The sequence below is a fragment of the Bolinopsis microptera genome, chromosome 6 (assembly GCF_026151205.1).
Source record: "Bolinopsis microptera isolate Bmic1 chromosome 6, MBARI_Bmic_1.0, whole genome shotgun sequence".
NCBI lineage: Eukaryota > Metazoa > Ctenophora > Tentaculata > Lobata > Bolinopsidae > Bolinopsis > Bolinopsis microptera.
This window is the reverse complement of record NC_087077.1, coordinates 17,414,486-17,429,797: the sequence shown is the minus strand read 5'-3', so window position 1 is coordinate 17,429,797 and position 15,312 is coordinate 17,414,486. Positions and strand designations below refer to the sequence as shown.

General features: G+C 37.6%; 1 protein-coding gene across 1 annotated transcript; it reads left to right on the top strand.

Moving 5' to 3' along the window:
• The first annotated feature begins 6,659 nt into the window (after window positions 1-6,659).
• Window positions 6,660-14,368, top strand: LOC134817650 (calreticulin-like). The gene is made up of 9 exons (XM_063826903.1): window positions 6,660-6,850; window positions 7,437-7,547; window positions 7,668-7,877; window positions 11,910-12,004; window positions 12,445-12,654; window positions 12,789-13,046; window positions 13,259-13,387; window positions 13,499-13,567; window positions 13,791-14,368. The coding sequence occupies exons 1-9, from the start codon at window positions 6,766-6,768 to the stop codon at window positions 13,938-13,940; spliced, it is 1,317 nt and encodes a 438-aa protein (XP_063682973.1). The 5' UTR covers window positions 6,660-6,765; the 3' UTR covers window positions 13,941-14,368.
• Window positions 14,369-15,312: the final 944 nt, after the last annotated feature.

The window sequence follows — 15,312 nt, the reverse complement described above, 5'->3', positions numbered from 1 at the left end:
GCAATTTTTTATCCATTTGGGCGTGTCCCCACGTGTGCAACTTTTCGATTTTCAACTTTAAAACTAGCCTAATGCACAATTTATACCTATAGGAAGCAGAACTGAGCTCCACAACCCAAGGCATGGCCCAACACCAAAGAATACTAAATCGCAAAATTGACGTTTTTATAAAATAATTCTTCAAAAAAGCACAAACTTCAATGACAAATATCTTTATGAAGGAGCAAGCTAGACAAATTTTCCGGTAGATTTTCAGAATGCTTGAACAATTATCTAAGATGAAAATTTCCTCAGATTTTGAATAAAATTACTCCTTAATGGGTTAAAATTAATTTTAAAAGTTATTACTTTGTCAAAAATCAAGTTTTAAAAACGGTTAACTTGATGACGTCATCAAGGGGTGTTTATGACGTCAAATAAATTTTTTATACAATGTAAACTAAAGTGTAAACAATTATTTGCAAGACCTGTGGTCGGAAATGGCTGTATCTTTTATACTTTTGAATCTATGGACACTTAAATACAGGCTACAATTGACTGGCAAAGCGTCTATCCCTGAATATATATGTATATGTCCCGACAATCTGTCGTAAAACAGGGGTTCTAGAAAACCCAGACGCCCTGAAAAATTTCAGATCTCTAACTCAATTTTAACATGGTTTTTAGGGCACCTGAATATGGCGATTTTGGGTTTTTTACCGAATTTCGTATAACAGTGCTGGCGAGTATTTTATGCAAATTTCTTAAAAATCTGAACATAACTATTTTTTATTCCTGTCATCTTTGACATCAAATTAGAATGTTTTGAACTAAAAATAAATCTGCTGAACGACTTCCGATGAGTCTTAATGCCTGGAAAACTCCTGCCGGAGGCGGCGGCCTTCGGCCGCCGCCTCCGGCCGGAGTGCACGCTTCGCGTGCACAAAAGAGGCTTGTAACGTGTACCAAAGGGGGTATAATAGTAAAAGGGGTATAATAGTAAAGGGGGTATAATAGTAAATAGGGAACATAGTATACCCACAATAAATGCAACGGTCGTGCTTGCCAGCACTGTGATATCTTTAGCAACACTACCGTGGTTAGCTGCATTATCAATTAATTTAAGATCATCCGCCATTTCTTCGAATCCCCATGCCGAAGAAATATGAGAAAGCTATTGCATATTATGCCACACATACTTTGATTACAGTTACGGATTGGAATATAAAAGCTATTGTGCCACACATACTTTGATTACAGTTACGGATTGGAATATAAAAGGGGGGGCCACACATACTTTGATTACAGTTACGGATTGGAATATAAAAGCAGACTTCATATCAAGAAAAAGCAATAAATTTCGTAATATAATATGCTGCATATTAGTAAGAAAACCAAAAAACCCGTTTACAGTCTAGAGTAGTGTCAAGACTCAAGAGACTAAAAGTAAGGCACCACTTGAGGGTCCAAATTTTGGGCACTAAAATTCTTATTCCTTGCACCTTGGCCTATTTTTTGTTTTTTAAGTCAAAAAAGTTTAAGTTGTATATCCAATATCTTTTAAGGTTTTTGCGGAAAGTCATGCAAAATTTGATGCCGTGATGCAATGTCAGTAAAATGGTACGGAAAACATACGATATCAGATATACGATATATCACAGTGCTGGCAAGCACGACCGTTGCATTTATTGTGGGTATACTATGTTCCCCATTTACTATTATACCCCCTTTACTATTATACCCCCTTTACTATTATACCCCCTTTACTATTATACCCCCTTTACTATTATACCCCCTTTGGTACACGTTACAAGCCTCTTTTGTGCACGCGAAGCGTGCACTCCGGCCGGAGGCGGCGGCCGAAGGCCGCCGCCTCCGGCAGGAGTTTTCCAGGCATTAAGACTCATCGGAAGTCGTTCAGCAGATTTATTTTCAGTTCAAAACATTCTAATTTGATGTCAAAGATGACAGGAATAAAAAATAGTTATGTTGAGATTTTAAAGAAATTTGCATAAAATACTCGCCAGCACTGTTATACGAAATTCGGTAAAAAACCCAAAATCGCCATATTCAGGTGCCTTAAAAACCATGTTAAAATTGAGTTAGAGATCTGAAATTTTTCAGGGCGTCTAGACGTTGACCAAATCGACTGCAAAAAAAGTTTCAGGTTTCAGGAGCATCGGGAAATGGGTTTTCTAGAACCCCTGTTTTACGATAGATTGTCGTGATACATATATATATGTATATTTTGTAGCTGTACTCCTACACATTAAAAGTCGGTGTTGATTAGATCTTCGAAATAAGTCTTTGCATCATTTTATTAAACATCGTTATCTGAGATAAAATTGTTCTAAAAGCAACTGGAATATTCACAAATCTTTAAAATAACTTACAAACTAGGAAAGGAAAACAAGTCTTAGGAAGACGTACAAAACTATGTGACTTAAAACGGTACAAAACTAAAATATACTGAGTAATAATCAAACGAAAAGAATGGCTGCGTACATTTTATCTAATCTATTAAAGATTAGTTTCTCGGAAAAAGCTAGATTTCTCTGAATCAAGCAGTAAAAATATATAAATAGTAATGAATATAACACGTCTCTGATAACAATATTGTAAACTAAACACGGGTTAATAGGCTGAGATCATGTCAAATAAAATAAATAAACTAAACACTAAGCTCCAGCGGATTTAAAAAGGATGTGGTTACTATCGAGGGTGTTCATACCCCCATAACGCTCAAGGGTTTTCAATTGGGTCTGGTAGAACCCCTCTCTAGCTTCCATGGCCTTTTCCCTATCTGCTTGACTTATTTCAGGTTTAAATTCAAGAGCGTCCACTATAATAACAGAAAGGTGCGTACTAAGTGAAGAGTTATATAAGGCTACTGAACTAAAATCTAAATCATGATCAATATCTAAAAAGTGATTTACTAACTTACAACTTCTGATACCTTTCTTAATGTGGCTCTTATGATTAGAAAATCTCTTAGGGAGATTAGAAGTAGTATATCCTACATACGACTGTTTACAAGTTCTACACTCCATTAAATAAATAAGGTTATTACTCTGACAAGTTATATATTTAGTAATAGGGAAAACTTGTTTAGAATGGTGACTACTAAATTTGGAACAAGGGGACAGGAAACTTTGCTTACAAACATAGCATTTTCCACAGGCATGGCACCCTGCGTTGTCAGCCTCCCAAACAGCCGGCAATATTGCAGCGTCTGGTTCAAGAAATTGACTAGCAGTGGCTTCTCCATCTCTATCACTGCTTACAGTTCCACTAGCACGATACTTATTGTGTACAAGCATGCCACCGATAGTTTGATTCTTTCGGTGACTTACAAATACACTGTCAGCACGTACTAGCTTAATCAAGGCTGGATCGAGATTAAGAAGGTGCTTATACTTGTGAATAATGCTCCCCATGTTGGGAAGTGCTGGATTCTGATCCATCACCATGGGTATTAGACAAGTAGTCGTCTCATCCTTATTTTTAGGGGCATACAAGTTTTTCCTATTGGTTATATCACTAAATTTGTTGAAAGCATCGTCTACAATACTAGAATGGTAACCACGGGCTACAAGGTAACCAGTATATACCTCCCTTTGCTCTAAGAAATTAGTGTCTTCACTATTGTTCTGCCTCACTCGCCTCGCCACACCATAGGGTATGTTTTTGAGAACATGGCTCCTATGACATGATGTGGGGATGAGATAGCAGTGGGTGTCACTGGGCTTAGAGTAAAGTTTGGTATGAATAACATCGCCAACAGCATAGACATAGGTGTCTAAAATCGATCTTATCCATCGCACAATCTGCATACTCACATGAGTTCTTAGGACCCATCGCCGCTCCACGCTCCTGACGGTATGTTATACCGTTGAACGAAGCTATGTTGTAATCAAGAGTGATTTCTAGAGCACTAATAATGCATTCTGTACTGAACAATTGATCATAACTACTTCTTTCATTCAGGTGCTTGGTGCATTGTTGGATCCCCATATCCCTGGGGATATATGAATATGTATATATACATATTCAGGGATAGACGCTTTGCCAGTCAATTGTAGCCTGTATTTAAGTGTCCATAGATTCAAAAGTATAAAAGATACAGCCATTTCCGACCACAGGTCTTGCAAATAATTGTTTACACTTTAGTTTACATTGTATACCAAAATTATTTGACGTCATAAACACCCCTTGATGACGTCATCAAGTTAACCGTTTTTAAAACTTGATTTTTGACAAAGTAATAACTTTTAAAATTAATTTTAAACCATTAAGAAGTAATTTTATTCAAAATCTGAGGAAATTTTTACCTTGGATAATTGTTCAAGCATTCTGAAAATCTACCGAAAAGTTTTTCTAGCTTGCTCCTTCATAAAGATATTCGTCATTGAAGTTTGTGCTTTTTTGAAGAATTATTTTATAAAAACGTCAATTTTGCGATTTAGTATTCTCTGGTGTTGGGCCATGCCTTGGGTTGTGGAGCTCAGTTCTGCTTCCTATAGGTATAAATTGTGCATTAGGCTAGTTTTAAAGTTGAAAATCGAAAAGTTGCACACGTGGGGACACGCCCAAATTGATAGAAAATTACTAAAATCACTGAAAATTGCTGTTTTCGTCATTTTCTGTCAACTTTAGAGTGCCGTTGTGATTACAGTTCTTCTTGAAATACTTTGAAACTTTGCATGCTTATCAAGCTATATATAAAACAATTACATGCAAAATTTTACAGCGATTCAGTATTGGATGCGCACGCAACGTCCGCTCAAAGTTTGCACGTGCGAAAGGTGAGAATTTTGCTCATTCATGATTTCCAACAAATTCTGCTTTGCCACGACAGTTTAATGTCATTATATATGAATTTAATGCCAACTTGAATGAGTATTAAGTGGCATATTCAGTCAGTGATCGACCGATATGCTTCCCTAACACCTAAACACAAGGAAATGTTTTTAAAGGAAAAATTTCGAAATCGTTGAAACTTCCTCCTTATTAATGAAGATATCAGTTTATATTTCGACTTTATAAAGTACCCTGACATTATAATCAAAAAGAAATGATATTTTACCAAAACCCATAATCATGGGTAGAGTGGACCGCTGCCAGTGTCTCTCTTTCCCAAACAAAAGGAAATGATATTAATTTGATTGACCGTTCTCAAATGCAAAATGATACCGAGAATGAAATCGGTCGCTCGCTTTTCCCATTCATTTACAATTGTATAATAGATTAAGAAGAACTACCCAAAGGCAGCTGTACTCGGCAATGAATATTCAATAAACTTCAACTTGTTCAATAAGTAATAATTACCACCCTTGTCCCTTACCCCGAAATACTAGGTATCGACCCGAACGCAACCCAAAGAGATTTTTACAGCATCTGATTGATGTAATCAATCGAAACTTATTTATACAATTCGTAAGCCGTGAATGAATGGGAAAAGCGAGCGACCGATTTCATTCTCGGTATCATTTTGCATTTGAGAACGGTCAATCAAATTAATATCATTTCCTTTTGTTTGGGAAAGAGAGACACTGGCAGCGGTCCACTCTACCCATGATTATGGGTTTTGGTAAAATATATACATAGTAATAAAAGTATCGTTGCCTAAAACTATATTAAATATTTAAGCGAGCTCGATTTTTACCTGGGGACCCCAGGTTATCATGTTCATAAACGAATAGAGATTAAGCGGAATGACCTAGGCTGAGCGCGGCCCAGTAATAGTTTGTTGTTCTGATTTCACAGTTACCTGGGGACCCCAGGCTATTATGTTAATAAACAATAAAGATTCGGCGGAATGACAGGCTGAGCACCGCCCAGTAAATTTCACAGTTTGCAGTTGTCCGCTTATGAGTATCACAGTGCGCGGCGTCATTCATTTTTGACTGAATTCAACTTTTAAAATAATGATTTGAAGTACGTATCACACATGCAAATTTTTGAAAAATTTAATTTAATATGAATTTGATTGTGAAATCACAGTTGTATTGCATATTGGTGATTGGTTTGTAATGTGTCATTTTTGATTTGGCTATAAATATAATATTGAATTGAACCACAACATACAACTTTTTGATTGACGATGTCAATCCATCGAGATCGTTGCTCTGCAATGCATCGAGATCGATGCGAAGTAAGAATGCTAGTTTGCGCGGCGCGTCGAAGCGGCGAAGTCCTCCAAACAACTTCAGACCTTACGTGTTACGTACCATTTATACTAATATCACCTTTTATCTTAACTTGAGTATTACTGTCACCAAGATGTAAATTAGATCGAACGAGAAATTAGATCGAACGAGAAATTACAAATTAGATCGAATTTGTAACAGTAACTGTCACCAAGATGTAAATCATATCGAATTGAAACGCCGTTCGCAGTTCGATCTAATTTCTCGTTTTATTTGATCTAATTTCTCGTTCTATCTAATTTCTCGTTCGATCTAATTCCTCGTTCGATCTGATTTACATCTTGGTGACAGTAATCAAAAACTCAAAATCCGTTCATTTTATTAAAATTAATGTTTCACTGCTTACTATATTATAATACTACCTATAATTTTTTTAAATTTCGAAGTGAATCTTGCGCCGCGCAAGTCGATGAGTATAATAGCGCGCCTCATAACATAAACGCAATTACTAGTATTGAAATTAGCGTTGGATAAAAATTGGCCAATCCGTGCGGACCACATACTCCTTTTGAAAGATACTTCTCGCGGAACTTGCTCAGTTGGAGAATTAGTGTTGTTATTTTGCATTTCTTCTATCATGGCCCGTTTAGTTTTAGCCTTGTCAAGTCTACTACTAGTAGTATGTTCAGACCCCACTGTGTACCTCAGAGAAGACTTTGCAGGTAATCTTGAAGTTCTGTAGTCTAAAAAAAAAAAAAAGGAAGCAACTCACGGTATCACTCTCATAAGAGACATGTTTCATCATTTACCGGAGTTGCAACCAAATATACACAATCAGGTTTGGTACTCTATCTGTACCTCCCCTTTCATATAAATAATAGCAAAAATATACACCTATCTTTAAGAAATCAACATTTGATATAAAACATTTGATCAACCAAAATTAAGACAATTTTCCTGTTAATAATTTAACGGCACTCATAAGAGGTCATACTAGGTATAAGTCCAAATGCTGTGTCAGCAACCGTTTTTGTTACTTTCTTTTCTTCTTGACTCCTCACACCATGAACTGATACCACTATGCTTCTGTAGTCTTCTGTAGTCTTCTGTATCACTATGCTTCTGTAGTCTTCTGTATCACTGTAGTCTTCTGTATCACTGTAGTCTTCTGTATCACTATGCTTCTGTAGTCTTGCAATTTGCAAGGAATTTGTATTTTCGTGACTAGCTTCCCATTTCTCTAACAGTTACGTAGTTCGAGAAGGATGTGTTTTTCCTTCTTTTTGACTTGACATCGCTCACTTTCAGATGGAGATGCTTGGTCAAGCAGGTGGATCCAATCTGAACACGAGGGTAAAACTTTCGGTAAACTCGGACTCAGCGCCGGAGAATTCTTCCATGACGAAGCTAAAGATACAGGTTTGAAATTTATTTTAAACTCTCATCATCTACATCTCTGTTTCTCTGCGAGCACTTTGTCATTCTTTCCCTTAAAATATATTAGTATGGTCTACGATTGTGATAATTGAAACGTTTCAGGTTTGAAAACTCTGGAGAATGCCCGATTTTACGGCGTCTCCGCAGCTCTCACCACCCCAGTGGAGAGCACTGAAGGCAAAACACTAGTCGTACAGTTCAGTGTAAAACACGAGCAGAAAATAGACTGCGGAGGTGGTTACCTTAAACTCTTCCCTTCTAGTCTCAACCCTACAGATCTCCATGGAGACGCACCTTATAACATAATGTTCGGTAAGTTTCTTAACAATTACAATTCGCTTCTTTTTAAAATGATGAAGTTTGGTATATCATTTACATCCCCGTGCAGCAAGGATCCCGAGTAATAACTTTAGTAAAACCACACTTAACCATTGACTTGTTTTAAACTTGTTTCGTAGCTCAATTCTAAGGCGCACTGAGTACCTTATTGAAATTATGTTATAGAGTAATATTAAAAAGTCTATGCCGTCAGAATTTTCTAGATTTTATCCCATTTGAGGATGTATATTGTGTAATGACCGACCCCTAAATGCCATCAAGCCAAGTATGCAAGAAAGCAGAAAAATCAAAATCAATCAACTTGTTAAAAGTTTTAGAGGCAATTTCTGATTTCACGCACCATGCTTGCTTCTAATGCATTAAATCATACTCTGCCTATATTAGATTTCTTTTCTAGCCGCAGCCAAGTAACATTTCTTTAACATTTAATGCTCAAGGTACGTTTTCGAAATCTTTACTACATTATTTCCCTTCTACATGACCGGGGAGCTAGTCGGAATGCAAAACTCAAAATAAACGTGTTCTTACTTCTCTCGACTATCAAGTATCAGTGAAGAATCTATAGCCCGCCTTTTTGTCAAGCAGTTGTTTACAATGCCGCAGCTATGCGTTTATAAAAAATAATAAGTAAAGCACGCAGAAATAACTCTCCATCAAGAGTGAAGTTTAATGGCCTTTTAGTCTCTACCCAGATTATGACATGTTGCTGTGATAACACAATGACTATGAGGCGTTCCATTTTTTAACATAACATACATTCTCTTAACATACAATTATCCAAGTTTATTATAGCATATTATTAGTCAGTAAGTTTACAGTCGACATTTCGTCGTGATGCACGTTCATGTAGAACTAAGAAATCACAACATATGTGGCCGACGTGGAATTAATTATGAGAATTTAGTTGCTTCTTAAGATCAACACAGAAGACCTAAAATAAATAGTATAAAACGTTGTTGTTGTAGCGATGGGAGTGTGTCACATAATTTAACTCATTTGGGAGTTTGGCGGTATAATATTCGATGTTACACGTTATTTATCGCACTAAACACGTAGCACAGTGTTACACTGCAAGTTGGTGAGCTGTACAGCTGCACTAGTTACTACCCGGTAAAGCTTAATAAACTACCATATCCTTCTCACCACGCAACCTGGCGCTCACTTCCTCGCTCCTTATATGGCTAGACACATGACCATATAAGGAATAAACACTTCTCACCCGGGCTGACATTAATTAGTTTAGAGCTACATACAATAGTCCAGGACATCTGGTAAAAACAACGTGTGCACTGTGCCCCCACTGTGCTGCTAGCTGCCACGTGTTTAATTGACAATGATATATAACGTGTCCTTTGTGGGGTGGAGGAGGTCGCTAAACTACGTGTCTTACCAACAGGGCCACACATCACACAGTGGTTACCAGGTTACTTGTACAGTGGTTACCAGGTTACTTGTACAGCGGTTACCAGGTTACTTGTATAGTAGTACAATGGTTACTTGTACAGCGGTTACCAGGTTACTTTTATAGTAGTACAATGGTTACTTGTATAGTAGTACAATGGTTACCAGGCAACTAATTCACTTTACTTTACCAATGGTATACACTCCTTTATAACTGTAGTGTTGCTAAAAGCGGAGGCTTGATGTGGCGTACCTTGTAAAGTCATTGTCATGGTAACTATTGGGGGAGTGGTATTATCTGATGTAATGAGGTCCAGGTCTTGTTTCACCTGATTAGGATATATTTCACATCGTTAGGATTGTTGTGCTCAGCCTCGGTTGGGATATATTCATATGCAGTACATAAGGGGTAGTTAAAAAGTGATAATCAGTTTTACACAATGGAACGATATAGCTCTGAGTTACACAACATCGTATGATGTGGTGAGGAGTTGGTATATTAATTATATGAGCACTCAGAATTAATGAATTAGCCACTATTCAGTATTATATCTGAGATATCTAAGACTCTGGTCTAACATTTTCCTATAATATATTTCCTTAAAAGTGGGTAGGCTAAACTGTGCGTGTTATCTGACAGCTGTCGAATACTCATCACTATATCATAAACTAAATGGACTAAAGAGTAGTGTTGAGCAGAATAACACGATTTCTAATGTACAACTGTGTTCTCATTAGATATGAGCAGAGCGGACCAACTCTGTAGCTTATCTCGTTTATTAAGCTGAGTTACTCCTAAACTGCTACACAGTACACATTGTGTAACCGCGCACTGTACTGTGTATTTCATTATCTCTGCAATCTACACAGTACACATTGTGTAACCGCGCACTGTACTGTGTATTTCATTATCTCTGCAATCTACACAGTACACATTGTGTAACCGCGCACTGTACTGTGTATTTCATTATCTCTGCAATCTACACAGTACACATTGTGTAACCGCGCACTGTACTGTGTATTTCATTATCTCTGCAATCTACACAGTACACATTGTGTAACCGCGCACTGTACTGTGTATTTCATTATCTCTGCAATCTACACAGTACACATTGTGTAACCGCGCACTGTACTGTGTATTTCATTATCTCTGCAATCTACACAGTACACTATCATCCCATTTCGTTATTATAGTGCCCATATAATAGTGCTGTCTCAACGCAATGTTCTATTAGAGCATTGTAAAGTTAATTTTATTGCAATTTTATCAGACATCATGTGCTACTTGCCAGTAATTTAGATTTTAGACTTAAGGGAACCTATGCATGGTAGAGCACAGCAAGGCCGACCAAGACAAAGCTACTTGTCTATGTTACTGAAGGAAGTTGGGACAAACTCTAAAGAGGAACTGCGAACCCTGATGCGGGACAGGGATATATATGGAGGGGGTTATCTGGCGTAGATCGGACTTAGTTCCGACATAGTAGTAGTAGTAGTAGTGGAGGTAATTTACAGTGGCTACATTGCAGTGTACTGTAAACATAGTGGCTAGTGATCTGTCAGTTACTATCACCTTATACATGTTATAATGTATGTATAATGTATATTGTAAATAGTATATACATGTTAAAATACATGTTATAATGTTGTCTTATTCTGGTTTATTTAAACGCAGTGTTTTGTGTCACAAGACACAAGTAGAAGGTATTTGACAGTTATATGCACTGTATACTGTAGTCTGTATATGTATGTAAAGCTCCACTGTCAAACTCAACACATCCTCTCAAAATGTAGCCTATAAGAGAGTGTTGTGATATCGCGCATCCTGTGTGTAATTACATATGCTGCATATTAAATCAGATATTCAGCTAGACTAGAATACACTAATTAGACGATAATAACACACTGAGTATGTAGTTTACTTAATGTATACCTAAACCACCACCTGATATACAACCTACCGTAAACACGTGTTCCTCATCACGCGGCACCCGCAACACGATCTTATTGTAAGTGTTATCTGGAATATGGTTCCTATATAATGCTACCTTACCCCTTATAGTGTCATATATCGTGAGATAAGGAAAACACAAAGCAAAGCAATATTGCGTGTCTCTTTAGATTCCGTATCTTGCCGAGTTAGGACAAATTGGATTACGGAGCACAGAATTGTAGGTTTAACCGTTTAGCTTGTGTCCCGAGCGGTAGAATGGAAGCAAGAAAAGTGTTTCTTTTTATTGGCTAATACAGTTACTGATCCCACTTAAAACTATTCCTTCCCATGTTTTAGAATTAACAAAAATATTTATAGTGCTTTATAAGCCCACTATGTAATATTACAAAATATGCTCATTTTATCCGTATCTTGCACTAAACTGTATATAATTTCTTAGTATAGCAGTATTCTGTATTTCTGTGCAGTAACCACAGTTGTTCTGGTTTTTAGTAATTTGTGAGATTACCATTTCATTCTGATGAGCACTAAATTAGCAGGAATTGCTAGTGTATACTGGATTTAAAGAAAGTATTACAATGATATAATGTTGCAGAGTCTATATCTCTATTGTAACTAAATTTAACTGTTTCTAATTTACTGTGTTTCAGGACCCGATATCTGCGGCCCGAGTGCCCGACGTGTACATGTTATCTTTAACTATAGAGGAAATAACCTACTCCTTAAGAAAGAAATCAGATGCAAAGTGAGTATTTATGCAGTTTTTTAGGTTTACTGTTTTTCAAATGAACAATTCGGTAAAGAAATTATTATAGCAATTATACATACATTGACCAGTCAATTTGAGAAACGTTTGCATTGAAATTGAGGCTCGATTTGTACTAATTTTGTCGGATATAAGTCTACGACTTATACATATAAGAGCAGCGCTTAACCTATTGACTAAAGTTGTGATCGGTTACATGTTCGATATTCTGTATTCTGACGAATTTTCACCTTTGGCACACAATTATAGCATCCGTCACAATATTGTGGAGTTTTACTGCGTATTCGTCGCGCGCAGCACATTTTATGTAGACCGCGCACACTCCTTTCTAAACTTTCACGCGCGTTTATATCGCGCGCTACTATTCTGGAATATTCCAGGTTTTAGCTTGACATGACCAATATTTCGTTATTTCCCAGGACGACGAACTAACACATTTGTATACTCTTATCGTACGAGCTGATAACACATACGAAGTAAGAATCGATAACAAGAAAGAACAGAGCGGTAAACTAGAGGAAGATTGGGATTTCCTGGAACCAAAAGAGACCCCCGACCCTGACGCTACCCAGCCTGAAGATTGGGATGATAATCCTTTCCTTGACGATCCCGAGGACGTAAAACCAGAGGTTTGTACTTTTCACTGCGCGTGTTAATCTGTAAATATGTTGACTGAGAACATGATCAAAGTTTGGGTAACAAACATTTAAACTTTAAAATGATTTAAAAGTTACAAAGTTTTGAAGAGTCGTCCTTGTTTCAGGACTGGGAACAACCCGAGACTATTCCCGACCCAGACGCTAAGAAACCAGCTGATTGGGATGATGATATGGACGGTGAATGGGAACCCCCTGTTATTGATAACCCTGATTTCAAGGGAGAATGGAGACCAAAACAGATCGATAATGCTAACTACCAAGGAGAGTGGGAACCAGCTATGATCGCTAACCCTAAATACTTCGAGGATGATAAATTGTATCTACAGAAGGACATCAAATATGTCGGAATTGATATCTGGCAGGTAAAAACAGCTAACACAGTCTTCCATTTCTTGTGATCAAATTGTGAATCACATACTTAGCAGTAAAATCTGAATCGAGCAAAAGTTTTGCCAGTTCCATGAACTTTTCACGTCCACGCCCATACCCTTCAGTACATACTGTAAACATAGTACTATTAACCATACGTCTTGGCAAACCAAACTGTAACTAAAAACTAACTGTTTATCTGCAGGTAAAATCAGGTTCCATATTTGATAACATTCTTATAACTGACGATGAGGACTTCGCCAGAAATGTTGCCAAGGAAACATTCGAAGAGAGCGCTAAGGGCGAGAAAGAAAAGAAAGAAGAAAAAGACGAGGTAAGATTGCTATTTTTACATCCAATGCAAATGTGTAATTTTCCCGAAATTACAAACTATTTCGGCTATTCTTTCTCCGACAGAATTTAGTATTTATGACCTCTCCTCCAGATTGAGAGGAAGAAGAGGGAAGACGAAAGAAAAGCACGTGAAGCTGAGGAAGCAGCTGCAGAGGCTGACGTAAGAACTTTCTAGAACATTTCCCTTTTATTGTACAAATTGTACTAAAACTTGTATCATTTATGGTACGGTATTTGTCACTATACAGTGTATAGTCTACACGTTATTATTACTCTCGCCGTGGTGCTAGATAGGAGAGATTGCTGATCCAGGATAAAATATTAAGCAATCCCTTAAAAAACTCAGCACTTGGTTTCCTCCTTAACACCTTCCCCCTCTTCAGGATGAAGAAGAAGATGATATTGAAGATGACGAGAGCGCATTCGCAGAGGACGCTGACATTGAGTCAGCTGGAGCTGGTGACGAGGCTACGGACCCTGAGGAGGAGGCTGAGGTTAACTCCATCAAGGAGGACGTCAAAGACGAATTATAGGATGTTTGTTGATATTATATTACTAAGTTTATCATGGACACGAATCACCAGTAATTTATATTTTTATACCATGCCAGTCCACCTTATTTACTTAAAATAATATCTTGACTATTGGGGAGAGCTTATTTCGGTAGTAAATATTTATGGACTTCTTTCGACTCATTATTTATATTCTATTTAAAACCTCACATATTCTTTAAAAACCTTGGTTTATATTATCAGCTTATTATGGCGTTTGTAGCAGGCCTATAATCCTACGTTTATACGTTAAATTGTTATCTAGTTTAAAATGGATTTGACAATAACCAACTGTTGCTAGGTAACTAGAAGTTGTTTAATCTTTTGAGTATTTGATTTTGTTTGCCGATAAGTATGCAATATTTTTTGATTCAATTTACAGTTCAACTGACGTTAATTTAATGTGGAAATTCTAGGATTTTTTCGTTTGTCCCAAAAATTACAGCTGCCAAAAACTATCATCCAAGCTGCCGCCCGGTTGACATGTGTTATGCCTCAATAAAATATTTCATCTAAAAAGATTACCTGGGGACCCCAGGCTATAATTTTCATAAACATATAGATTTGGCAGAATGACAGGCTGAGTGCCGCCCAGTATGTAGTAACTATTAATTAAATAGATACTGTTATTGTTACTGATTCATCAGAAAATCACAAAGTGGTACGGTGAGTGAACTGATTAGATGATATTCAATATTGGAAAAATAGTTCTAAGGGTTAATTCACGATGTCAATCCCTCGCGGCTCGGCGTGGTCCAGTGGTGCATTTCATCGAACTTATACCTCGTATTAGTTCAACTAACGACAAACATTATTTGATGCTTGACACAATGACACACGTAACAACCAGTGGCGTAACGAAGGGCCCTGCTGACCCCGCTGTGCAGGGGGGCGCCGTCTTAGGGGGGCGCCAAATCGTCGTTCGAATGTGGGACAATTTCGAAAACTTAACTTAAGTACTAGCAAAACTGTGCGTTTTGCTCTAGATACACACTTTTTTAGAGATTTTACCGGCGTATCCTCTTAAATCGCCTAATTTGTTCAATTTTAGGGAGGGGCACCAAAAGGAGAGGGGCGCCAACAGGGGGCGCCTTTTCGGCAGGGGGCGCCAACAGGCAACGTTACGCCACTGGTAACAACCCCTTTTCGCGCGCCTCCACCCGCAAAAGGCCGGCCGGCCGGAGTAAAGTAAAGTGCACGAGAAAGTTATACAACGTGTAGCAAAAAAGCCTATGGTAGTGCATCGCACTACATAACAATAATAATAACAATTCTAAACTAGGGTTTGTAAACAGTGAATTTTGACGCATTGCACTTACCAATACCTGGCTTTTACCTGAGGACCCCAGGCTTT